At 39.3% G+C, this 26,407-nt stretch overlaps 1 protein-coding gene across 1 annotated transcript in view; it reads left to right on the top strand.

The window, feature by feature from the left end:
- PRDM15 (PR/SET domain 15) overlaps window positions 1–26,407 on the top strand; it is an 852,733-nt gene that overhangs the window by 462,954 nt on the left and 363,372 nt on the right. The window contains exon 16 of the mRNA XM_044071950.1: window positions 8,487–8,650. Coding sequence (XP_043927885.1) covers window positions 8,487–8,650 — 164 coding nt within the window. The remainder of the gene's footprint in view (window positions 1–8,486; window positions 8,651–26,407) is intronic.

Raw genomic sequence — 26,407 nt, forward strand, 5'->3', positions numbered from 1 at the left:
CAGAAAGAAATACACACTCGATAGGGAAATCTTAAGTAAAAGACTTGCACAGCTAGAGTTTTTAGCTGAATCCAGAAGAGAACCTGCTGTTAATAAAGGGATAATTAGTAGGGCATATAAAATATTGCACAGTAACTATAGGAATCAGAGAAGGTTTGAAAAGACTGGGAAGATAGACTGGATAAGCAATTCACAAGGAAACAATGGGAAGATATATGCATGGCTCCCAAATGTGCAACAAAGTGTTGACGATTTTTGCTTGGACGTGTTTTCATAGGTATTTTTATACCACAAGCAGACTCTCCAAAGAATTTTTCCTTGGGTAGAGTGCAAATTTTAGAGGTGCGATAGGGAAGAAAGACGTAACTGGGAACATGTATGTTGGGAGTGTAATGAGCTGGCAGACCCATAAAAATTCCCGACAGAGTATTCTGTCTGGAATATTGGGCGAGCAAAAGGGTGTAACTAAGGAAATAATTTTTTTGAGGTGAGATACAGAATCTGAATTGCTTAGTCATAGTAAGGCATTGTGAAGTTTAATTCTGATGGCTGCCAAAAAAGTAATTACTAGAAAATGAAAATTAAAGTCTAAAGCAACCATATTTGAAGCAGTGAATATTGTAACAGAGATAAAATATCTGGAAGTAAGGGTGACCACGGTGGTGCAGCGGTTAGCATTGCCCCCTCACAGCAAGAAGTTCTCCGGTTCAATCCTCGGCTGGGGTGCCTTCTCTGTGGAGTCTGCATGTCCTCCCTGTGGTCGCGTGGGTTTTCTCCGGGTGCTCAGGTTTCCTCCCACATCCCAAAGACATGCTGTAGGTGGATTGGACACTCTAAATTGGCCGTAGGCATGTGTGCGTGTGCCTTCTGTGGAAGGTTGAGCGCCGGGCTGGCAACTCGACACTGTAAAACTCCACTGCCAATCATGAGCGGACAAGTGATCTGCTGTGGTGACCCCTAACCGGGAAAAGCCGAAAGAAGAAGAAAAAAGATAAGATATCTGAAAGTGGAATCGTTAGCAAAGGGTAGGAGCAAATTACATAGAAAAAATAGAAATTGCGGGAACAATACCTGCAGAAAACTGTTTTGGAAGAGGAATGAGGTTTAAGGGAAGCTGGAATTGACCAACTTATGTAATGTTGGATTGATTATATTGTACAGAAGGTATGTGCTGTATAATATTTGTAACCATGAATATGTTAATATAGTTTGTTTTCTGTTGTATAAATGTAACTTTTCTTATTTCACAAGTGATAATTTAATACAGTTGGTTAAAAAAGAAAGAAATACACTCTTTTCTCCAGCAACAAGCTCCCTCCGGATCAGAAATGCAAGTGTGCCATCCAAAGCCCTTAAAGAAAAAAGTAAAGGTACTTGTCAATAACCCTCTAGTTATTCTTTAAACTTCTTTGGCATCTTATTGTTGTTTTCTGCTTTCTGTTGCATTAAGCTTGTTAGCCAGTCAGTAGCAGGGAGAGTTTGTGCAACAGGGTGACTGTGTCTGTTAAATGTCAGAATTCTTTGTGTGCATATGGATATGGTGACATTTTAAACAATTTCTGCTCAACCTAGGGAAATGCACAGAACTCTCCAAAAAAGTGATCATGCACTTGGAGAACCAGAGGAAAGGCTCCATTTCTGGATAACCTGAATAAAAAATAAACTAACAGGTGTCAGCTTTGTTTCTGACTATAACTAGTTATCCTGATACCTCAGGATGCTATTATATCCTAAAACTAACGCACTTGCACCTGGTGTTGTTTCAGTCCCATCTGGCACTACTGTATCTCATGAGCTTTCTGCAGCTTTACTCTGCCGCATACTTTCACACTGTTAAATCCTAACTGTGCTTCTGTTTTAACAGTGTGTACTGCTGACAGTCTGTCAGATGGATACGCAGCCACTAAACTTCCACTGCTGTGTTACCATTGTACCTGACTCCACTTTGAGAACGTATTCTAATCCCTTTGTCACTTATCTCCTTTTCTTAGAAGCTGCCTTGAGTGAGCCTGGAATAGGGTTACCACCTGCCCCACTTTGCAAGGGACAGTCCCTATTTGGGCAGTTGTGTCCTGACAAAAAATTAAAAAAATGACAAATGTCCTGAGATTTTAGGACAAAGTTATTTCCTATATTTTATGTAATAGTTGCATAAAACAGTTATTCTGTATCCAAAATACCTAAATGTTATAAGAAACAGAATAAGCAACTAAAATGCTACAAGAATAAGCTTTTATTTAGGCAGAAAAGTTAAGTTCTATCCTTTGTGCTGACCGTGGGTATGTGTTGGCATGTAAAATCTGATGTTTGTCCCGAAAATGTCCCACTTTGGCCATTTGAAAAAGTGGCAACCCTAGCCTGGAAATTTGCCTTAGCTTGGAAAGTAATAGTACCTGAGACTGTTAAGCTCTGGCTACCTGCTAGAAAAGCTGTGAAGCTGTAAAAATCAAAGAACCTCCTCCAACTAGATCTGTGCCGAGTAATAGTTGGTGTTTTCTTCTTCATCCACCCAACATTGTCTGCATACCATACCTATCAACAACACCTCCTTATCAGGAACATTCCTTATTTTGAGTTAAAAAAGTGCATGTTCCTAACAGTTCCACATCAAAATGTTCTGCTAGTCATTCAGTGTTAAGATTTTTCTTTAACTAAAACCCATAGTAAATAATACTGAATCACACTGATTTATCAAAAGAGTGATTTCTACATACCAAGCTGTGAGCTTCTTACTAGAACTTGTTAGTAAGCATTCCACATTTTGGTCATATGTTCCACATCATAAGAGGTAATGTTCCACAATTTGGTGATGGGAGGTTGAGAGCTATGCTCCATACTCAGTTAAAGAAAAATCTACTCTGAAGCTCCAGATTGTTTTATTTTATTTTATTGTATCTTAATGTGCTGTGCTATAATACATCAGAATCACTGTTTTATATATTTAAACATTCTTCAAAGCAAGATAGGTAAATAGCAAGGTAAATAGCCAAGTCTGTAGGTCTTAAATAATTTCCAGACCTTCCCACATTCTCTTTTTCAGGTATCAAGCTTTTCAGTTTAGCACTGTTAACTGACCTCACCAAAACATAATCTCTGGATGTAAAACTGTGGGTTATAATTAATAATGAGAACTGCGGAGAACAGTATTTGTAGCCCAATGCAAGCAGAAAAAATTGCCTTTCTGAAACAGATTTTAATACTCAAAGAAATTGTAGGATTTTGTGATCCTTGGTGGGGAAAAGGTAAGTAAAGAAGTTAAAAGGCCTGAGGGCTTTTTGAGCACTAAAGAACGTCATACTAAGGGAGAAAACACATTTTTGGGGTGAAGTGGCGCTTTCCTTAAATACTTGTAACTCAGGCTCATACAGTCCATTCAGTCTTTTTGCACTGTTTAGTTTCACTTAGCAGACATGTATCCCAAAGCAGTCACTACACCAACACCTCATAGTAGTTCTCTTTGTAAAATTGTTGTAGTAAAAAACAGTGTACTGTACCATACAGCCCCTTTGTATATCTGTAGTATTTCTAGAAAGTCATTGTTGTAATTAAATAGTAAACTTTTCCTTACAACCTCCCTATATCATTGTAGTAGTAGTACTGTAGTAGCTAACAGCCCCCAGCACACCAAAACCCTGCAAACAACTGTGGTATTCCTCAATTTTGCCCACTCCCTTTCTTTTGACACTGATTCTCCATAACATAGTTGCTTGGTTCTTCTCCCTCCTGTCATATTACCAGCTTAGCATACCACCTGAGATTACCATCCATTACTGCTACCTGGAATCCATCTTGCATGAGACGCATGCTACCTCAGTTACCTGTAACCTACTCCATGTTATACATCTAGTATCCTCCCTTCCTCACTGGGTACTAGAGTCTGCAAAACCCTCACAGAGTACAAATCTGTCAGACAGGTCTCAGTGTTACCACACAGAGCCAGTCATGTCTGGTCAGTTACTTTCATCTCATTAAATCAGGGTATATTCACCCTATCCCTGGCCCCCTTGGACAGATCAACCCCTCTGAGATGTTGTGACCTGCACACTATCAAATGTTATCTTTTTCCCTTGACTCCATTGTGGACAAACTCAACTGTTATACAAATTATTCACCTTAATTCCCATAACCTGTGTTGTGTTTATCGGAAGTTTTGTTCAAGTGCTACATTAAGAGGGAAGCAGTCTTCCTCCTTCAGTGCATGTGCAAGACAGAGAGATGTAAGGGTGGCTTTTTGTATGAAGGACTACTTTAACCATTCCTTATTTGCTAAATAATATCCTTTCAGCAAAGACACTGATGTAGTAATCATTAATATTCCACTAAATCCCTCCAAATCCTGCAAGCTCATTGTGGTCTACATTCTACAGAGTAAACTTCTCGAGGAAACTATAAAATAGGTAGTTGAATCTTCCAAGTCCAAGCTACTGTGCTGTAAGGGATTTAATAGTCTGACTAGCCTAATATGCAAAGCCATAAAAAGACTTATTATTGAATTAATCAGTCAGGATGCAGGGAACCTCCTATGTCACCATCTGGATTGCCAACTGGCTCATAGATAAGATGCAGATAATCAAAATGGGGGAAGTTACCTGCACAAAGAGATCAGTCACCAGTGGAGTGACCCAAGTTCTGTTTTGGGACCTGTCCTGTTTGGCGTCTACTTTTCTGAAGTGAAAGGCAATTCTAAAGTGCTCTGACTGACTAAGCTTGCAGATGACTGCAAGCTAGGAGCAGTCGTTGAATCCACAAATGACATTGCCAGCCTGCAGGAAAGTTTGTCTCAAATAAATAATTAGTGTCGAAATCAGGTTCAGAAACTAAATGCCAAAAAAAGCATTATTGTATCCTTTGGGAAGTTCTCTATCCCAGGGAATTACCACTTTGACAACATTGATGTCATATCTTTAGCAGATCTAATATAGTATATTTTGTGGTCTTTCTTGCTGTTATTGTTTCTGCCAGATCTTTCTTCTAGGAACATATTTGCTTTAATTTTGCATCAAAGAAGGATAGTAGTGTGTGTATGTAAAGCCATGATTCAATGTTTTTGGTAGTAAATTTGGGGAATGTGTTTGGGCATTCTTCAAAGCCATTGTTTGTGAGTTGATTCAAATTTGTATGTCAGCTGTTTGCTGTACTGTGTTTTTGGCCATGGATTTTGTGTAGTGGGATATTAATTGGATTGTTTAAGGTCTCAGATAGCGGACTTGGAATACTGCATTGTGCATTACTTTTACTTTTGACTTCAGGTTGTTTAGAACAATGCGTTCCAAAGGTAAGCTGCCACTGTTTCAACGTTAACAGTTCATAGGTTAGCACTAGGCTATCGGCCCTAGGGCCTATACAAGCCTAGCCATAACAATTCCATGGCTATTTCTTCCCACACTAGTTACTTCCCTGGACCCCTGTCTAGTACAAGTTTGCTCACTGAAGCTGCTGTTGATGTTTTTTCAGAAGACATTATAAATTAATATTTGGCTATTAATTGGTGAAATGATTTTAAATTTGCTTAACTTTAGTTTATTGCTCAGAATTTTTTTTAATTTGTACTACCTTGTGTGTATTTAGTACACATTTGATTCGAGTAACCGTTCACAATTGCAATATTTAATCTATATTTTAAAAGTGTGTTTTAGAGAGCACAAAGTACCCACACTTTGGAAAGTGTTTTAGACACTGCTGCACAGAGGAGGGCCATTGGCTGAAGATGTCTACTATAGACTCATAGCTGTTCTTAAAACCCTTTCTTCAAAAGACCCTTGAATGCATAGTGCACAAGTAGCTGTCCCAGTTTACTGGATCTAACAACCTGTTAGTAATACCTTAATATTTTTACAAAGTATGGAATTCTTATTTTTATTGTTAGGATTATATCACCCAGGCTTGTCCTTGAAATTGATCCATTGTAATCAGTGCATTACTCTGCTTAACAAACCTTAAAAAAGCAAAACGTGTAGTGGATCAACACCGCCATAGTTCAGTCTGTCACAAATTACATATGCATAGGCCTTGACAGCAAAGAAGGAGCTCAAGTGGGCATCAGCCTTTTCATCCAGATAGACTGCAGTAAAGGAAACCCTCAGTACTCATCCTCGGTCTGACATTATTCAGTCTATATGTTAACACTTTCCTGTACTACTGCATGGAAATATTAGTGGTACACTATGTAAATGATACTGCTCTCTTCTACAGCAATATATCCCTGCTGCAGGTGCAGTCTATGCCTCAGGAAGGGTTTTCCAGCCCTGAGCAATAGCTAAGCAACTCCCGAGTCAGTTTTAACCCCAAGAAATCCAAATCACTGCTTTCTGCAGTTCCTTGTGCAGCCCTACAGACCTCCAGGTCAGTACAAGGCAAAAACGTTGTTGAAAATTGTAAGTATTTTCTTACCCTGACACCATCTTTACTTTTTAGTAGATTTGCATTCCTGGTTGTTGGAATGTTTCATAATTTATTACTTAATGAATAACATTTGGGAGGTCTGTATCCCCCTGAAGGCAGTTATTCTGAAAACATCAGGGTGAGAAGGTATTAAAGTACAATTTAATGGTATATTTTTGCCTCAGACCTTTTTACGTTTAAGTTCTTTGTGGTTCATGCTACATTTACTTTAAGGTGTTCTTTTTGTGGTTTGTTTAGTTTTAGAATCAAAAATGCTGTTTTACATTAATTTGAATGTTCACATTGCACTGGAGAAGAAACTATTCTGTAATAAATGAATTACTTTCATATGCTGTGATCGCAAAGCTTAATGTCTTTGCCAAATGCAGCAATATTGTTGCATTGGGCAGAGAAACCCTCCACCCAGCTGATAATATAGAAAGTACCCCAATACAAAATGAAGATGTTGTAAGAGACTTTGGAACATGAGTACTTACTCCTCCCTTGGCCATCATTGTTGCAACAGTGGCCAGGAAATTCTTCTATTTTACACAGCTGACTATAAAAAGTATTTCCTCTAGGTCCAAAGAAATCTTGATCCCTCTATATTTTGCACTGATCAGACCATCGTAGAATACAATGCCCTGTTTTGGATGCATGTTACTAAACTTATCAAGCAGTTAGAGAGACCCTAAAAGTACCTGACAAAAAAGAATAATGGACTAGAGAACCTGAGTTATCAAGAGAGGCAAGAGGCCTTGACCTGTATTCAGTGTAAAGGCATCTTATTTTTCCACAAGTCAAATGGTCCTGCAGACACTAGAACCAGAGAAATTAATCTACTTTAACAAATAAATAAATCACTTTGGAAAGTATCTGTTTGTCACACAAAGACTACCTCTTCTCTGGAAGAAACTTCCTCTCCAGATAAAGCAACATGGCACTCTTGTCTTCTTTTAAGAAGGAATTAGAAAACTGGATGGGTATTCTTAAATTCACATCAGGTATGACTGCCCTGTCTGTTCTTGTAGGAGTAGGTGAAATCTAGGGGTAGACACTGGCAAGGAGTAAATGGCAATATAGGCCCAACTGCTTTGTACATTCTAGGATTCTATGAAGAGAGAAAGGATAAGGTAATCTAAAATAAGAACTCGTGTGCTTGCATGTTGCCAGAGTTTAGAGTGCTTTTTTGGTTCCATTCAAACAAAACAATACAGGTAAGACTGCAGCAAACATTTTGAAGTGCCCACAGTTGTACTGAAATCCTGCCATATCAGTCAAAATAACTTTATCACTGACCACAGAAGTTGAAAGCAATAGACATGACATGCATGCTGGTATCTGGAGCACAGTCTTTGAGTTTGTATTTATCTGTTTTGACAGATTACAGTCTTTAACTGTTGCCAGTATGTGGTTTAGCAGATCGGTTGGTTGTTGTAGTCATTTGCCTATGGGCTTGCTTAGTTATTGTGTAGCACTTGCTCATGCATGCAAGCCAGCACAAAAATGTATTCTTCTAAAGCAGGAAGAGTTACTTTTTCTTCTTCCAAAGTTGGCATGTAATTAATGCGACCTCCGTAAAACTGCATACCTGTACAATAATGGTATTACTGTACATCTGGGACAAGATGCTTAACCAGCCACTCCTGACAAAAGCTGCAGTCCTTGCATTGTTTTCCTTCTTATGGTTGCTGGACAAGTGAAGGGGGATTGGTTAGCATCTACATACAATGAAATAGGCTGCATCTGCACTTGCAGCATATAATAGTGGGATGAGCACAGCATATCCGCACTCATTCATTTGCTTGTCCAATCTTCAGTGTTTCTTTCTTCAGTGAAAAGTTTTTCCTTCCTTTCAGGTGAGGAGGAGGAAAACTGTGCCTTACAATGTGCCAACAGCTACCACTGCTGCTGCTGTGTGTACTAATGTGTACATGTTTTGTTTATTCTGTGGTTTATATTTAATAAGTCTGACATACGCATAGAGGAAAAAATGTTAATTATCAACAGTCTTAGATAACATGCTGTAGAAGAGACTGAATTTGTGTCCTACTGCTGCATCTAGATTGTTAATTGAGGGATATCGTACCCATTTTCTTTTGTAGCTAACGTTTGCTAAGGGAAAAGAGTATCTGAAGCACATCATGGATGTACATAAGGAGAAGGGATATGGTTGCAGTATTTGTAACAGACGATTTGCCCTGAAAGCCACATATCATGCTCACATGGTCATTCATCGAGAGAACTTACCGGATCCAAATGTCCAGAAGTAAGACTTTTTTTCTGATAATATATGTATATATGTATATATATATATATATATACATATATATATTTTATAAAAAAATAAATATATTATTTTTTGTGTGTATGTTATAAATACAGAGAGAGAGAGACATGAGAGACAGAGTGTATGGGTGTCTGTGATAGCCATGTGGAAGAGAACTGTTTCAGTATCATTAGTCCCTAGATACTTTCATTAAGCACACCACAAATTTTGTTTTGCAGTTGCATTTCTGTTAGAAAAATAGCATATACAGGTTTAACTGTTAACTTTTATTCCCATTGAAAGGGAAGAGCACATTTGTGTGTGTCTGAAACATTTTAGTAATATTTCCATGTAACAAATGAAAAAATGTGTACCTTAGGATAATTCACCTAAGAATTATGTACCATAATGTACAGAACAAAGCTATTAACATATTTAAAACTGTGCGCATTTACTGGGAACCTCAAGTATCAAACACTAGACATCACTGCTTATGGTTATTTCTTTTAGCAGCAAATTGTTTCGTCTGTTCTTTGTACCTTGACGTGAAGTCACGGTGGTGCAGCGGTTAGCGCTGTTGCCTCACAGCAAGAGGTTCTCCTGTTCGATTCTCTGCTGGAGCGCCTTCTGTGTGGAGTCTGCATGTCTTCCCCGTGGTCAAATGACTTTAAAGACATGCAGGTAGGTGCGAGTGTGAATGGGCGTGCCTTCGTTGAAGGTTGGGCATCGGGCTGGCAACTTGGCACCATAAAATCCACTGCCAATCATGAGCGGACCGGAGTTCTGTTGTGGCGACCCCTAACCGGGAAGAGCCGAAAGACTTTATTCTTTGTACCTTGACATTTATTATACTGTCAAATTTCTGAACCCTGTAAGCTTCTTTCTGCATTACTTTTTTAGTACTGCATCATCTTGGAGAATTGTCCTCTGGTGTTACTTTACTCCTTTATATAGGTTTTTGCAAGTTTAGCATCTGTTGTTCATCAAGAAGTGTCAGTAACTTTGCTGTTTTTCTTTTTGTATGATTTTTGTGCCCTGCCTTGTCTGACAGCCATTTGTCCACCACCACTTGCCCATTCAGTCCCCAACAACTTAGCTAATAACCATTAGTGGTACTTTTTCCCTTTTTTAAACTTAACACTTTCGCTGAGCTGACACAATGGCTTACTCCATCTTCTATTGTGGATATTTGTGTTCACACGCACATCCCATGGAGGCTGCTGTGCAGACATAGTTTGACAGTGACAAACACATACCAGGCTCCTTCTGCTGTGCACACCTTGCACGTCTGTCTACAGCTGGTGTGGTGTTACAGTGGGTTGGACCATCTCCCTGTGTCATCACCCACTCATTCCTATCTTTCCCTACCCAACTGCTCGAGTGCCTGATCCATTATTTGGACTCCAGTCTTTTGGGTCATGGTCTGAGCCTCATCCCTCTGCACCAAGGGTTGGGATACTGCACTTTGTATCTCTCATAAAGCTATCAGAATTATTTTCTAAAACTGTCACTCTAGTTCATTCTGTATGTGCGGAGTGAGCCACAACTGTATCAGTTTATGTTACTCTTCCAGCTTCAGCGCTTGACATAGGGGATTTAATTATATGTGATTGCTATATTTAAAATGTTTGAATAAAATCATGTTGTATAGTGCTTTAAAGGGAAGACAGTATTACATTTAGGAGTTTTTAGGAAGCTAAGTCTAGGGACAGTGATTTAAGCATGTTCATTGTAATCTGTATCCTTTACCTCCTTTAGCTTTCATGCATTCTTTTATAGCATGCTTAATCCAGTTCAGGGTCACTGGAAGGCTGAAACATATCCTGACTCACATTTGGGCACAAGGCAGTTAAATTAACCTTGGAAAAGGGCATCAGCCTATTGCAGGACACACGTATACACACTTAATGACACATGCCATGCGTGCCTAGAGGAAGTTTGTGTGATTGCCAGTTCACCTGTGATAGGTTCTTGGAATCTGGGAGGTAACCAGATTGGCCTTTGAAAATCACTGCTGACAGAGGAAGGATATATAGATTCCGTACAAAACTTGAGAACCAAGAGCTGTAAGCAACTACCATGTGGTTATGTTGCCCTTCATTTTTTTCTTCTTTTGACATTTCTGTAGCATTTCTAACTGTACCACATGTTAAGTTAGACAATGAAAAGCAAAACTGCACTTCAGAATTAATCTAACTAAAGATTTATATAATATTAGTATGCCTGTATTTCTGTCCATAATTCTTTAAAAAAATCATATGTATTACAAAATTCCTAGGTATTAGATATCTTTTCATGGAAGTTCATTGTTTTATGTATTATAAATATAATTTCTCACCATTGACTGAACATATCATTTTCTAATACTGCTCTAAATGGTAACATGGTGCATTTTTTGGCATCATGCTTGAATTTTTAATTGCAGGCATCATAAGAGCAGTGTAAATCTTTGTTCATGGTAACTATTGTAGCTATACATTTGCTGTTCTGGTCTGACTCAGTGAAGTTTTCCAGTGAGTGAAGCTTCTCCTCCATCCTAGACATTGGCTTATTCTTCAGTTCATTTTTGCCAGAAGAAGCAGTGAGTTGTCATCCTTTCTGTAAAGCAGTCCATGTGAGGCGACTTACAGAAAACAGTGAGCACTCAGTTTGGAAACTCTCGTTTGAATTTATTTTTAAATTCCATATTTTAAAGCACTTGTTGCCATATTTTTGCTGCTAAAAAATTTGAAGTTCTGAACTGAAAACTTTAAAGGTTTCAAGATCATTAAAGCCCCTGGAATAGCAGTCTAATGAGTGTATATGCAGAAGGCAAATGGCACCTAAAGATGCTCATCTAACACACTGTCATTCAGGTAGCAGTGTCCTGCCACCCTCCTCTGGCAGTCTACAAAAGCTCAGAAGCCCTCTCACTGCCTGTCTGTGGCTGTGATGGACCAATTATTCGGCACTACACAAACTCTCTTAGACCCACAGACAAGACCTTTTCAATTTTCTAGTGCCATAGTAAGAGAAAAATCTCTTGAAAGACTGCTCTTTGGATCTCTTTAGCTGCTGAGCTCAGATAAGAAACCCTTTTGGGTTTTATTTCCTTCCAGTGCTTTTTATGTCACTACTTGAATAGTGTACTTTGTGCTATAACTGTTTTTTTTCTGATTGGAAATGTAATATATGCTTGGATTTGACTTTGCCTGCAGAGTATAAGGCTTGTACTGTTTATTATAAGCTGATTATTAGTTTCTGGGGATTTCTATCCCTTTCATTTTGTTTTTATGAACATTTGTGAATGTTTAGATGGTTTTCTGTACTAAGACTATTTTACTGCAGTTTCTCTCATTACATCATCCTTCCAGAGCTGCTTGTTGTTTCTGTTGAATAAAAGCTTAATTTGGAAGTTTTGCAAGAAAACTTACTGTTGTTGCAGTTTTATTCTAGAGTTAGTTGAGGTGATTGAGGTGATTGAGCAAGATTACAGCACTTTAAATTAATGTATTTTTGTTTAAATCACAATTGTGTTGCCATTTTTGTACGTTAAACATTTCTGACAAGTTTTTTTTTCATAAATTTATGCTTTATTATTTATTCTCTAAAACTGTTGTGTGCTGTTTGTAATCATTTGCTTCTGATTTTATTTTTTATATGAACTGGGGGAGCTTTTGGAATGTAATTTATGCTTTGGTCTGTGTTTCTGAAACTACTGTCGTTTTATTTAGTGCAGTATTCAAAAGAATATCCCTGCAGAAATAGACTTCAAATCGCTGTTTAGAGGGGGGAATAGTGGGATTTAGTCATTTGTTTTAACTGGCTGACCCTGCAGCCATTATTGGTATTGCTATGGCTAGTTTTTTGCTCCTGATTTGATGGACTCATATGTGGTGCCCACCATTTAGCCGTCCGGCACATAAAAAATGTAGAATTAAATCAGGAAATATGCCTTAGACAGCTGTTTGTGATTCTGCAGTAGCCTTGACCAGGCTATTGAACCATTCACCCTTTTAGGTCCCATGATGTGATAAAAGTACCACAGCTGTGTGTGACACAAGGAACAAACATGTCCTCAAGGGCTGTACCATTACCTGGTTAAGGTACAGAAGAACCAAACACTTTAGGTGCAGGGGAAGTCAAGGGTACAGAATCTGCTGCCAGTGTTGATAAGTTTCCCTCTGGAGATCCTTCTGTTAGTGTGGTCCTTAGAAAAAAGAGACAGAAGAACTACCACCTGGTATGACAACAGTCTCCTGTTTTTTCCCTAGCAGGTGGCTATGGATATATCCATTATTCAGACCGGGTGCAAACCTGGGTTATAAGTAATGCTGGCAGTCCCACACCAATTCATCCACTCAAGAACACTGATTTTGAAGGGAATCCAGAATCTGAGGTTTCAGAAGGTCAGTATCTGAACAGTCTGTTTCCTTTGGGACAAACAGATTCATAAACCCAGACAGACGTCTTCCTTTTCTCAAATGCCAGTTAGATTAGTGATCTGGTGAATAGGGATGTATTCATTTGTGAGCAATCATCGGCTGCCCCCCCAAGATCAGCAGAGTGCATGATATTTTGCAGGATGAAGCCCCAGATGTGGTGACCTTCACTCTGTTGATCCCACCATTGGATGATGTTTTTAAGAAATCTTGCAATTCTCCTCTGCTGAACAAGTCTCTGCCTAAAAAAGTATTTAAAAAATTTCGAATGTATTCAGCCATGCCTGACCTTCAAATCCCGTTGTCTGCTGACCCTGCTTCTGTGTCCACAGCAACCTTTGCCAATAAAAAGACCATGTCTTCAGTCAAACCCAGTCCCACAAGATAAACAAGGCAAGTGGCTACAATTTTGGGGAAATAATCTAGTTTTTAAAGTGTTTAACTACACATGTTTTATGTGGAAGCTTGTGGTAAGCTTTATATATATATATATATATATATATATATATATATGGACTCTGCTGAGGATTGCCACCTGTCAGTCCCCGGTTCACCTCTGGGTACCCCATCTTGAAAGTTAGCTCTGAACAAGGCAGCTTGGGATGTTTCCGACAAATAGGTGCTCAATATTGTGGGAAGAGGTTGCAGTTGGCAGTGGAAGGAACACACACCTCCATTCAGAGGGGGCCCCCTCCGCCGGACCAGGATTCATTATTCTCTTCTATATTCCAGCACATGTTGAACTTCTGGGGTCATAGAGCTGGGCCCTCCTTCAGTGGGAATAAAAGGTTTCTACTCCAAACTTTTTCTATTCCCCAAAAAAGAGCGGTCATGGAGACCAGTCTTGGACCTGTCTTTTCCAAATACTTTTTTCAAGCTTCCCAGGTTCAGAATGCTCACACTGTAGACAGTGCTTTCTCTTCTGCCAGATCTCTGCTTCACGGTGGCCCTGGATTTGAAGGGTGCATGTCATCATATTTCCATTGCTTATCTCTTCAGGAGATATCTGAGATTTGTGGTCTCTAGTTCACACTCTCAATTATTTGCATTGCCCTTTGGGCTGTCCAGTGTACTGTAAGGGTTTGCTCTGGTCATTGTTCATTGCTGGACTTTTCGCATTCACAGTTTTCATTCTTTGATAACTTGCTGATCTATGCAGAGTCTGTATCCAGGTGTTTGTATTCACTAGAGAAGGTCTTAGATGGTCTTGACCTTACTATCCTAGCTAGGGTTCAAGTTAACTCCCTCACAAAGACTCGTCCTCCTGGTGTGCTTACTTGGCCGGAACAAAAGAATGGCCTTTCTTCCCAAAGACAAGCTCCTGTCCTGCCAGACAATGTTTCAGGAATTCTCCAGGAAGAATGTCACCTTGGCAAGAGAATTCCTAAATGTTCTAGGACTGATGACATCCACGATTCACATAATGTCACTGTCCTGTCTCCATATGAAGAAATTCAGTGGTATATATGAAATTGTTGGACCCATCGTTTACATTCCCTGGACACCCAGTTGCTAGTGCTGGACTTCATCAGATGAGAGTTACTGTGATGAAGAGCAGGACTTCCCTTCTTCCCACTTGTTCTGGCTCATTCTGTCAAGACAGATTAATCCAACTTAATGGGAGTGCAGGTACAGGCATTTTGGAGGTCCAAGGATGCATGGAACCACATCATTATCGAGGAAATGTTTGAGGCGATCCACGCGTTGAATGTCTTTCACCACCCATGGACTCCAGATCCTCTTCTCATGGTTATGGACAACACCACGGTGATGTGGTACCGCAACAAACTGGGGATACAAGGTCTTACCTTCTGTGCCAGTTGGCAGTGATAACCTGAGAGCTGGCTTTACAGCATTCTCTAACTCTTCATGCATCAGACGTGTGAGAGCAAAACATTGTGGCAGATTAACTGAGCAGATCCTGGGCAGACCTACACGAATGCCACCTCAAGGTAGTGGTGTTCTAGGATCTAGTCCAAATGTGGGGAACACTGCAAATAGATCTATTCAACTCCTTTCAAAACTGACAACTGGAGAAATTCTGCCCCATTCGTCCTTGCAGCCATAACTGGTGAAAAGATACATTCTTGTTTCCTTGTTCAGGAATATTTCTTGTATGAGTTTCCAACCTTTCCACTGATTCACAAGATACTTCTCAATATTTAGTAAGAAATTCCAAAGATCATTGTTGTGACTCTGTATTGGCCCAGGAAATCTTGGTTCTTCCTTCTAATGGTATTGGACAAAGGCAGTTATCACATACTTCCCCACACTCTGGATTTACTCATATAGTGTCAGGGGCAACTAGTGCACTCCACTTTGGAGCAACTGTAACTGACAGCCTGGATGATTCAGTCTTGATTCTGTTTAGTTACTTGTTTCTTGAGGATGTGCAGCAGGTGTTAAAGATGGCCAGAAAACCTGCTACTAGAAAATCTTATGTTTAGAAATGGATAAGGTTTTATAAGTGGTGCCTAAATGGGAACAGAGGATCCCTTGACGTTAACATCCCTCTGATGTTAAAATATTTGTGTGAGCTGCTTCAGGATGGCTTATTGCATTCATCCATTAAAGTGCATTTAGTGGTCATCTGTACTTGTCTTCCTTTAGATCCCCTTCCTCTTTTTTGGTTAAACATTTCGTGAAAGGAGTATGGCATATGAGACCCTCTCGAAATCAAAAATTTCCTTCGTGGGATATCAACTATGTTCTAGAAAAATTGAAGTTACCTTTCAAACCAGTTGCTGTGGCTGATCTGAAGCTCTTAATGTGGAAAACTGTTTTGCTTATTTTTCTGACATCTGCAAGGCAAGTCTCAGAGCTGCAAGCTGTCATGGTGGGGTTACCTAATCTTACTTTATTTTCCATTAGGATATGGTTGTGATCTGATGCCAATTTTCATTCTGTCCTCAACCTGTGGGTTTGGTTCTGATCCTCAGAATCAGCTTGGACGCTACCATAGCTTTTGGTAACAAAAAACTCTCGAGCTTATCCCTTACCAACACTACATCTATCCCAGTTACCTCAGATCTCGTTTGCCGCTTTGTGAGTTAGACATGGTTACCAGTGCTCTTGAGCAAACTAAGTTTTATTTCTTTTAAACTTTGAAAACCTGTTAAAATCTTTCTTATTTTTCCCTTTCTTATCCCTTCTCTAACGACTTTATTTTGAGCCAAGTCCCTATCCCTTTTCTGATTTAAGAACTCTTTTTACAGTTCTTGTACAGCAAGTACTTCTTGAGTACTGTTGGTAGTATTCTCTTTCTTCTGCACATTAGTGTAGCCTGTTAATTATCGTTAATAACTCCTTTTCCATTTCCTATTCATCTTTTATTAAAAAAAAAAGGTTTTAGATACCTATTCTTAATCCCTCCCTTTTCTATTACTTCTACCTGTTGACACATGAGTCAGTGTGTGTGTGTGTGTGTGTGTGTGTGTGTGTGTGTGTGTGTGAGAATGGCAGAGAAAGAGAAAGGCCCAGCTGGGTTTAAATGCTGTGAAAAGTGTGGTCATTATATACCTTCCTGTGACTCGCACTCTCTTTGCGTGTACTGTTTGGGGCCCCTCCATCTTCAGGACTGTTCCATCTGCCATCCCTTTAGTCACAGAGCTCTTGTTGAAAGAAAAGTAAATTGGTATTGAAAGGTTTAATTCAATCTTCTTTTGGTGAAGCTATATCTGGAACTTCTGAGAAATTAAAGTGCAAATCTTACCCTCCTAGCCCTTCCTCTTCTTCCTCCTCCAAGCTTTCAGGGAAGGCCTAGAAGAAAAGTGCCTCAGTTCTGATGTCTGCTTTGATTCCAACAGCTAAGAAATATAAATCTTCGGTTCCATCTTCTCCATGGGAACTGACTTCAAAACAGTCAATCTGCTGGACCTGAGAACAGAATCTAGTCCTTTGTCAGAACCGACCCTTTCAGCACTGAAGACGCATGAAAAAAGACTTGTATTGGTGACGAGATCCTCGGATCAAACACCACAATTACAGGATTCCACAAAACAACTTCTTCTGAGAACAACTTATTCACCCTCCATCAATCCTTTTGCAGAGGGAAGTCCAGTGTGATAGCAGACAAACTGAGCAGATGCATACTCCTGACTCACAAATGGTTCCTCAATCCAAAAGTGACATAGAGAATATTCCGTCAGTGGGGCCAGCCTTGGTGAGATCTTTTTGCCTTTCCCCTAAATAACAAGTGCAGCAACTACTTTGCCCTAATCCCCCCTCAGGGGGAATCACTGAGGGATGCTCTTGTCCACAATTGGCCCTCTGGTCTTCTTTATGACTCCTCTGATTCCTCTAATTCCAAAGTTTCTACAGAAAGCAATCAAGTTGAAGGGCAAGGTAATCCTTGTTGCACATTATTGGCTTTGACAGATTTGGTTACTCTTCCTTTGGCCTCATCTTATTCACTGACCTTGGATTCTGGACCCGGTTCCAGATCTCCTGTCCCATCCAACAGGCTTGATCCACCCAGACATCTTGAACCTCAAGATGACAGCTTGGTTTCTTCAATTCCATTAATAGCCAGATAATCTTTGCTCTCTTCATCTGTCTGACACTACTTTTGGCCTCTCACAATGAGGGATGCTCTTGTCCATAATTGGCCCTCTGATCTTCTTTATGACTTTCCTCTGATTCCTGTAATTCCAAAGTTTCTACGGAAAGCAATCAGGTTGAAGAGCAAGGTAATCCTTGTTGCACATTATTGGCCTTGACAGATTTAGTTACTCTTCCTTTGGCCTCATCTAATTCATCAACCTTGGATTCTGGACCAGGTTCCAGATCTCCTGTCCCATCCGACAGGCTTGATCCACCCAGACATCTTGAACCTCAAGCTGACAGCTTGGTTTCTTCATTTCCATTAATAGCCAGACAATCTGTGCTCTTTTCCGACACTACTTTTGGCCTCTCACAAACCACCTGTGCATAAACTTTGCAATAGTAAATGGAAAAGGTTTGTCTTTTGCGCACTTCAATATAATGTTGACCGTTTTTCAGCACCTCTTCATAAGATTCTCAAATTTTTTGCCTCACTATTCAACAAAGGGGCTTTGTCATCTAATATTAAAGTTCATTTAGCAGCTATATCCAATTTTCATATTGGATTTGAAGGCTCATCACCTGCTTCTCATAAACTTTGTAAAGATCTTTTGAGAAGTGCTCTTCTGTTAAAGCCCTCTTACAAAAATCCAACCCCTCCTTGGGACCCAAACTTGGTGTTCTTCTGTCTTCCAATCTAAAGCCTCCATGGATGATATTTGTGCAGTAGCAACTTGGGCTACTTCCCATACTTTCATTATTCATTACAAATTGGATCTGGTCTCCAGGGGAAGAGAATCATTTGGTTCAATGGTGCTCAGGAAAATCCTTCCTTGAGTCCAGCCAGGGTCTAAGGTAGCAAGGGACTTTGTCGCACAGGTTGAGGATAGAATGAATATTGACAACATCAGATAAAGAAGTGTTGTGCTCACCATAATGTTCAATCTGTGTTGTCCATTTTCATTCTTCAGCTCCCCTCCTTCCAACCCCCATACCCTTGGATTTTTAGAGGAATGCATAACTAGTGGATTATTATCCTTGGTATATAACTGTGGTTCCAGATATAGTTTCAATGAATGAATGAATGAATGTCTTATGACTGTATTTCATCCAGGAACAAGGAGGTCATAACATCCCTATACTTCTCCCTTATCAGACCCATTATCGAGTACAGTGCCCCCTTTGGCATGTACCTTGCCAAGCACATGCAGCAGCTGCAGACACCACAGAGGTTCTTGACCAGGAAACTCCAGGATCTCAAACACCTGTCCTGTACAGATAGGCTAAAAGCCCTGTCCTTCTACTTAGTCTCATAAAGACTGCTCAGAGGTGACCTGTGTCTGGCATACAAGGTCTTCTCAGACCCAGCCTTGATGGAGTTGCTGTGTATCCGTAAGTCAAAATCCATTCGGGCAACCCACACGCAAGGCCTCAACCTGGTCTGTGACTTTAATAGAACTTGGCAGGATAGATTTGTGTCCCAGAGACTCCCCGTCTGTGGAATAGACTCCCTCTCCATGTTAAGCAGAGTACCTCTCTAGCCCTCTTTAGGAGGAACCTGGACGACTGGATAGGAAACAGAAAATACACCCTTGGGATCCCACCTGTGTCCCTGCTGGACAGGGGAAACAGGTGCTGACTTTGTGGGAACATGGGTGAAATTCTTAGCTAGGCTTATAAGGGCCTCCAGGCCAATAGCCTAGAATCATCATATGAACCTATGAACTAATATTTCCTTTGGTCTATCAGCAAATTCAGTCTGGCTGAGTCTGTTCTAAGGATCAGAACTGAACACACAGATTGATGAAGAATGAAAATGGACAACACAGATGGAACGTTATGGTGAGGACATAACTTATTTTTATGCGCTAACCACTCTTTCTTGTCAAACATGTTCTCAGAACTCATTCTGTCTATCATCCTTCCTGTGTTCTTTCCAGAACCTAGAATAAGGGAGAGAGGATACTTCATACCTTGGAAGTGTACTGGCAGCTCAGGTACTATGTTGAGAGAATGAAACCCTTCAGGAAGGACAAAAGGATTTTTATTTCCTACACAGGAGAAACAAGGCTCAACATGCCTCTAACCAAACCTTTGCATGTTGGTTGTCTACTGGTATTGTTATTTGTCGTGATCGATTGAGGTATAAAGAGAACAGTGTCAAAAGTAATAATAAACTTTTCTGTGCCTAAAAAGGTATAGTTTCTCAATAAATGCAAAAACACAAGAATCCTCAGAAAATAATCGGTTTTCCAGGTCTGTGCGTTTAAAAACTGTCAAGGTAAAAAGCTGAAGTGACGGTTTTACTTTGTTTAGCTGAAACAGTCATCCTGAAAGGTATTTTATTTGGATCCTTGTGTATCTTTGGAATCCCAAACAAAGTCCCTAACTGGGGCACCGTAACGATCAAAAACTCAGAAGTTGTTAAATGAATTTTGTCGCTCATCTAGTCAGGATGTAATAGATGAGGTTTTGTGGGTTCTGTTCAAGCAGCTTTATTATGTACAAACACATCACGGTTGAAACTCATTAACTTTAACTTAAGTAATTTATATACAAACTAGCTGCATTCATTCTTACATGCTCACTCAAACTAGCTGCATTCATTCTTACATGCTCACTCTCTGGCTGCACTTTCAAAATGGCACTAGGTATAGCATGTGCCTGCTATTTATATATGCATGTTCAGCATTGCTGTGCTTCTTCAAAACACAGCACACACTATATTCTACATCCTCCTTCTTTGAGAAATAGATCATATAAAGCTAAGAATATCAGTCTGCATGCACATAATACAAATAGCTTTTTTGTCATGCAATTATACAAAACTAGGTGCATGTATATACAATTATGTCCAAGTCACTGTGTATTTCACACATTGTCTGGAAGTGCGACCAAATCGTATGACATAAAACTGAGAATTAAATTTAGCAACTGGAACTGTCTCTGCTGAATGTTCAACCTTGGGAATATTGGGAACATTATCAGGAATGGAAGTAGAAAGTAAGAGATGTTCTGGAACAGGAGCATTGTCTGGATTGCTCTGAGATCTAGAGTCTGTATCACAGGAATAATACTGCTATAATGATTCCGGTACAGGAAGAAGATCCCTGCGATTTTTCCTGTACTCCACACCCTCAGATTCTATGAAGTAGGATTTCGGCTCGGTCCATAATACCTGTTACTTGACCAATCCGGTCAAAACCTTTCACCATTTATATCCTGACTGTTTCTCCTTCTTTCAATGGACAAAGAAATCTGCTGGATTTACCATAACTGGACTTCTGGATAGAAAGCTTCCTGAGTAATTGAGCTCTGATGGTTCTGTTGTTTTTAGCTTTAGGCCTCAATAAACTGGAACTAATAGGCAGTGTTTTTCTGGTTTGCCTGGATAGAAATCTTTGAGCAGGTGAACCAAGTATATCGTCATGGGGTATGTTTCTGAGATTAAGTAAATTCAAAAAGATATTGCTATTGTCACGCTTTGACATTTCAAGTAATTGCTTTGCACTGTGCACTGCACATTCAGCTAGTTCATTTGAATGTGGATATTCTGGACTGCTGGTAACATATACAAAATCCCATTCTCTTGAAATTTCTGAAATACTTGAGTAGCAAATTGAGTACCATTGTCAACAATAACTTAGTGTGGACTACCATGGACTGAGAAGTGACGTTTTTAACTTAGTGATAACAGTAGTGGAGGTTAGATTAGGTAGTAAATCAATCTCAAACCAGTTTGAGTCTACTAATACTAAGTAATGCTGATTGTTCCACTCGAATATGTCAGTGTACTGTTGACCAAGGTAGTTCAGAAACTTGACTTAGCTGAAGTGGTTCTCTCTGCAAATGCAGTTTAGTACTGTTGCAAACTGAACAAGAAGAAAGTACTTTATCAATATATTTCACTAGTGAAGACCAAAATACTAGTTCTCTCACCCTTCTTTTGGTAGATTCGGAACCTGGGTGACCACAAGGCAAAATCTGGATATATTCATGTTGTAAGGAAGCAGGAACAACAGTTTTAGGACCTTTGAAAATAATGCCATCTTCCATCAACTTCTCATCTCTGTTAGGAAAATAGGTTTGCACTTCAGGTGGTACACTAGATTGCTTTGACGGCCATCCAGCATTAATGTAGTGGTTGAGCTTTTGCAAAGTTGGATCAGTCTTTATATGATCTCTCAGCTCATTAAGTCTCGTGGTGGAAAAATTACACACTGCCATTACGCCAAGGTCAAAATTCTCTGCGTCAAGCTGTTCCGTTTTAATTTCTGGGTGATCTGGATAAGTTATCAGCCAGATAAAGACATTTGCCTTTTGTATAGACCATTTTGAAGTTGTACTTCTGCAATTTGAGCATCATTCTTTGTAATCTCGCTGGAGCTGAATGCATAGGCTTGTTTAGAATAGTAACTAGAGGTTGGTGGTCAGTTGCACTCTAAATAGCTTGACCATATATATAATCATGAAACTTTGAACATGCAAATACTATTGCCAAAAGTTCTTTCTCAATTTTAGCATACTGCATTTCAGTTTGGGTAATTTTTCTAGATGCATAAGCTACTGGTCTGCCTTCCTGAAGAACAACTGTGCCAAGACTAAATTTAGAAGCATCACACGAAAGAGTGACTGGTTTATAAACATCATAGTATCTTAATGTAAGTGGGGTGGCAATTTTCTGCTTAAGGTCTTCAAATGTCTTCTTGTGCTGTTCCAACCAAGATCATGTCACATTTTTGCACATTGGCTGTCTTAAAGGTGTGGTCACCTCACTGAAGTATAGTATGAACTTGCCTAAATAGTGGACCATGCCAAGGAAACACTGTAGAGCCTGAATATTATCTGGTGCTGACATCTCAAGAATAGCTGCTTGCTTAGACGGGTCTGGTCTTAAGCCAGTGCTAGTAGATAAATGACTACATATGTAACTTCTGGTAGTCTGAATTTGCACTTTAGAGGATTGAGCTTTAGGTTCACTTCACATACTCTGTCTAGAACTCTCAAGGTTTCTGTTGTGCTCTGCTTCACCATTGCCTCCAGCCAAAAATCATCTACTATTGTGGCACAAGGATAACCTGAAAAAATTTGCTCCATTGCATGCTGGAAGACTTCATTTGCAGAATTTATTCCAAATGGCATCCTCAGGAATCTGTATCTGTCAAACGGGGTACTGAAAGCAGTCATTAATGATGATTTGCAATCAAGAATCAATTGCCAAAATGAACTTTTTGCATCCAAGATGGAAAAAACAGTGCATTCGGTATTAGGGCTGCGACCTCTTCGACGCATTGGATGATGAGGTCTCTTTAGTGCTTTGTTCAAATCTCTTAGGTAAATACATATTCTGATTTCATCTGAGCCTTTCTTGTGGGTTGCTGCCATGGATGACACCCATTCATTTGGTTCTGTAACTGGCTACACCTTGCTGCACCATTTTATCCAACTGAGCTTTGAATTTATCCTGCATAGCTATTGGAACTTTTCTTACTTGTCTGACTCTGGGTCTGACTTCATAGACTATGCAACTGGAAGTTTGCCCAACTTATCGAAAATATCAGCATACTGTGATAAAATGGCTTTAGAAAATTTGAAACTAGGATATGCGCTTATATGATGAACTTTTTTGATAAAAAAAACAGATTAATTCTCAAACTGTCTCTGAGACCCAGTAATGATTGCACAGGTCTTTGGACTGCATAGAATAACAAGCTGTAACAGTTTTTAGCCAAATAACATGAAAGCACTACTGAGCCTTCGGTTTGAATTTCTTCACCTCCAAAAGCAACAAGTTTCGCACTACTAGCCACATTAACTTGTTCATTAGTTATCACCTAACAAATGTGTCTGCTGATATAACATTACACTTTGAACGAGTGTCTACTTTGAGCTTGGTGGATTTACCATTGATCTGGACAGTACAAAACAATTTGTTCTTTGCCAGCAAATTCATTGCATCAACCCTTTCATCAATTACTGATGCACTGTCTACAGAAAAAGTAGAATTGCAGCTGTCTACATGATCAACTTGCTTTTTTTGAGTGACCCTTCTTTATAATCGTGTGAGGCTTTCTTGATTTGCAAAACTTTTGAAAATGGTTCCATTTTTACAGTTGTGGCATTGCTGACCAAATGCTTAGCATTTCTCTGTTTTAGACTCATGATTGGCACCACAACTGTGACATTTAACAATAAAGCTGGATTTGGGTTTTGCTGACTCACGCTTGTACTGCACTTAGCATGCTCCTTTCTTACAACTTGTTGGAAAGCTACGTGGTTTCCCTGGTGAACCAGCAGGGGCTGTGGCTGCCACGTGCTTAGGCCTACTTCTGTTTGCCACGTGTTGCATGCTATCACCATTTACTCTGAAGCCTGCTGAAACCATGCTCTTGTCACTTGCAAGCATACTTGTGTCTCTTTCTGTGACTTTGTGGATTTGACAAATCTCGATGGCTTTACTCAATGTTAACTTACTGTCACAAAACAAAATCTTTCTCACAGCAGCACTATTAATACCACACACAAGCCTGTCCTTTTAACTCACCAAACTGACATGTTTTAGCCTTGTTTTCCAGGTCAGTAATAAAAGCTGCAAAAGTTTCCCTACGGTTTCTGATCTCTTGTGTAAAACAAATGCCTCTCTAATGTAATATTTGTCTGGGGGTTGCACATTTCCCTGAATTTGCGCTTTAAACACTCTGGGTCTTCCCTTGATTCAGCCTGTACAACAATATGACGATTTTCACCTTCTCCCTCATATACTGTTGATGCATACACAAATGAACGCTCTCTTTCAGTGGCCTTTGACCCAGCTAGGTGTAGCAAAATGACTGCCCTAGTGCATGCATCTTTGTCAGAATAAGTTGCTTGTATAAAATATTGTACTTTTGCTCAAATATTCTCCAGTTCTCTGCAATATTCTGATCAAATACAAGTGGTGAGGGCTTTCAAAATCCATCTGCCATATTAACACATACCAGTGAAGGGTTTTGCAAATATGTACAAACACATACACATACGCCAGAAATTGATGCCAGTATTTGTAACTTTGGCCAATTGCACAACAAGCTGAACTTTGGAAAATAAATCTCTCGGGCACTGTAACACTCACGAAATCACTGTACTGCAAGAAATCACCTCTTATCAGTGTAAGAAACATTGAATAACTGATCTTTGCAAATAAACAGTACACGGCACACTGACATTTCCCCAAAATGGTGGTACTTTGCTAGATAATTCCTTACAGTGCAAGAAATCTGTAATGGCAGCACTTTGCGAATAGGGCCCCCTGCAAAAACATCCAGGAAATTTTTTTGTTTTGTTTTTATTTAAGGCGTTCGATGTTTTGCAACTTCGATCATATGGTCTCGGCTGTATGACATTCGAAGTAAGTAGATCCACATATATATATATATATACATATACATATATATATATATATATATATATATATACACACATAGATATACACACACACACACAAACACACACACACACACACACACACACACACACACACACACACACACACACACACACACACACACACACACACGTGTGTATGTGCATTTAATAATTTTCTTTCACTCCAGCATTGCATAAATTACTCACTTCTTGCCTTCCCTTAAACTACAGTCCTCCTCCTGAACACTATTCTGTATGTACTGTTCTTACAAATTCCATTTATTTCTATGTAATTTGTTCCTTCACTTTTGAAAAGATCAGACTTCCAGTTCTTTTATCTCCTTTACAATATTCAGTACTTCAGTTACAGTTGTTTGAGATTTTGCTTTCATTTTATAATAATTGCTTTTTTCACAGCCAGTAGCATTAAACTTAGTAAGGCGTTACTACATTTGGGCAGTTCAGATCATATAGCCCAGTTGAAAAGAATCATTTTGCTTGGTCACAATTAGCTCCCTCTGCATTTTGGCTAGGGGATTTTTAAAATCTGTTAACTCATTACATTCGCAAAAACAAGTTCATAATTACCTCTCTCTCTCTTTCTTCTCATACCTCCAGTGTTTGCTAGCTACCTGGGGAAAGTCTTCTTGTGGTATAAAAATATCTGTGCAACATTTCCCAATGAAAATGCTGTTAATGCTACCATATGATATTTTATGTGGCCTGGTAATTATCCCTTTTTTAACAGCAACATCTGTTCTAGATTCTCCTAAAACACTACTAAAGTTGCTCTTTCATTTAACAGTCTCCTGTCACTTTCCCTCTCTCATTTTGTAAATAAACATGTTTAGTAAATCATAACGAAAACAGTGATATATGTATTTTTCCATGTGCTATAGCCATTTCATTTTTAATAATTATCATCCACTCATATTACATGAATTGTTCATTTCTTTTCTTCTCTTAAACTTCATTCCTCCTCCTGAACATTATTCTGCATTTATTACTCTGATTTCATCTACATGTATGTAATTTGCTCTGTTCTTTTGGCAGCTGGTAGCATTAAACTAGGTAAGGTCGTACTATGTCTAGGCAATGCAAAACCTATGTCCCAGCTCAATAGAGTCATTTCCTTACTCAGAATGATTTGCTTCCCCAACATTTCTGACAAAACACCCTGCAGAGAATTTTTTAAATCTGCCAACTCATTGCACTTCCTGTCACATTTCCACCATCTGTTATCTACCTGAGCAAAAATACACTGAATATGTGGGGTATTAAAATATCTATGCAAATACTTCTAAGCAAAAATCTCAAACTTTCTGGACTCTGTTTCATACTTAGGAGACATACAGATGTCTTTCTGTTGTTCCTTTGTAAATTGCCTCTC

This window comes from Protopterus annectens, chromosome 5.part0 (assembly GCF_019279795.1).
Source record: "Protopterus annectens isolate FY-2018-M chromosome 5.part0, PAN1.0, whole genome shotgun sequence".
NCBI lineage: Eukaryota > Metazoa > Chordata > Ceratodontiformes > Protopteridae > Protopterus > Protopterus annectens.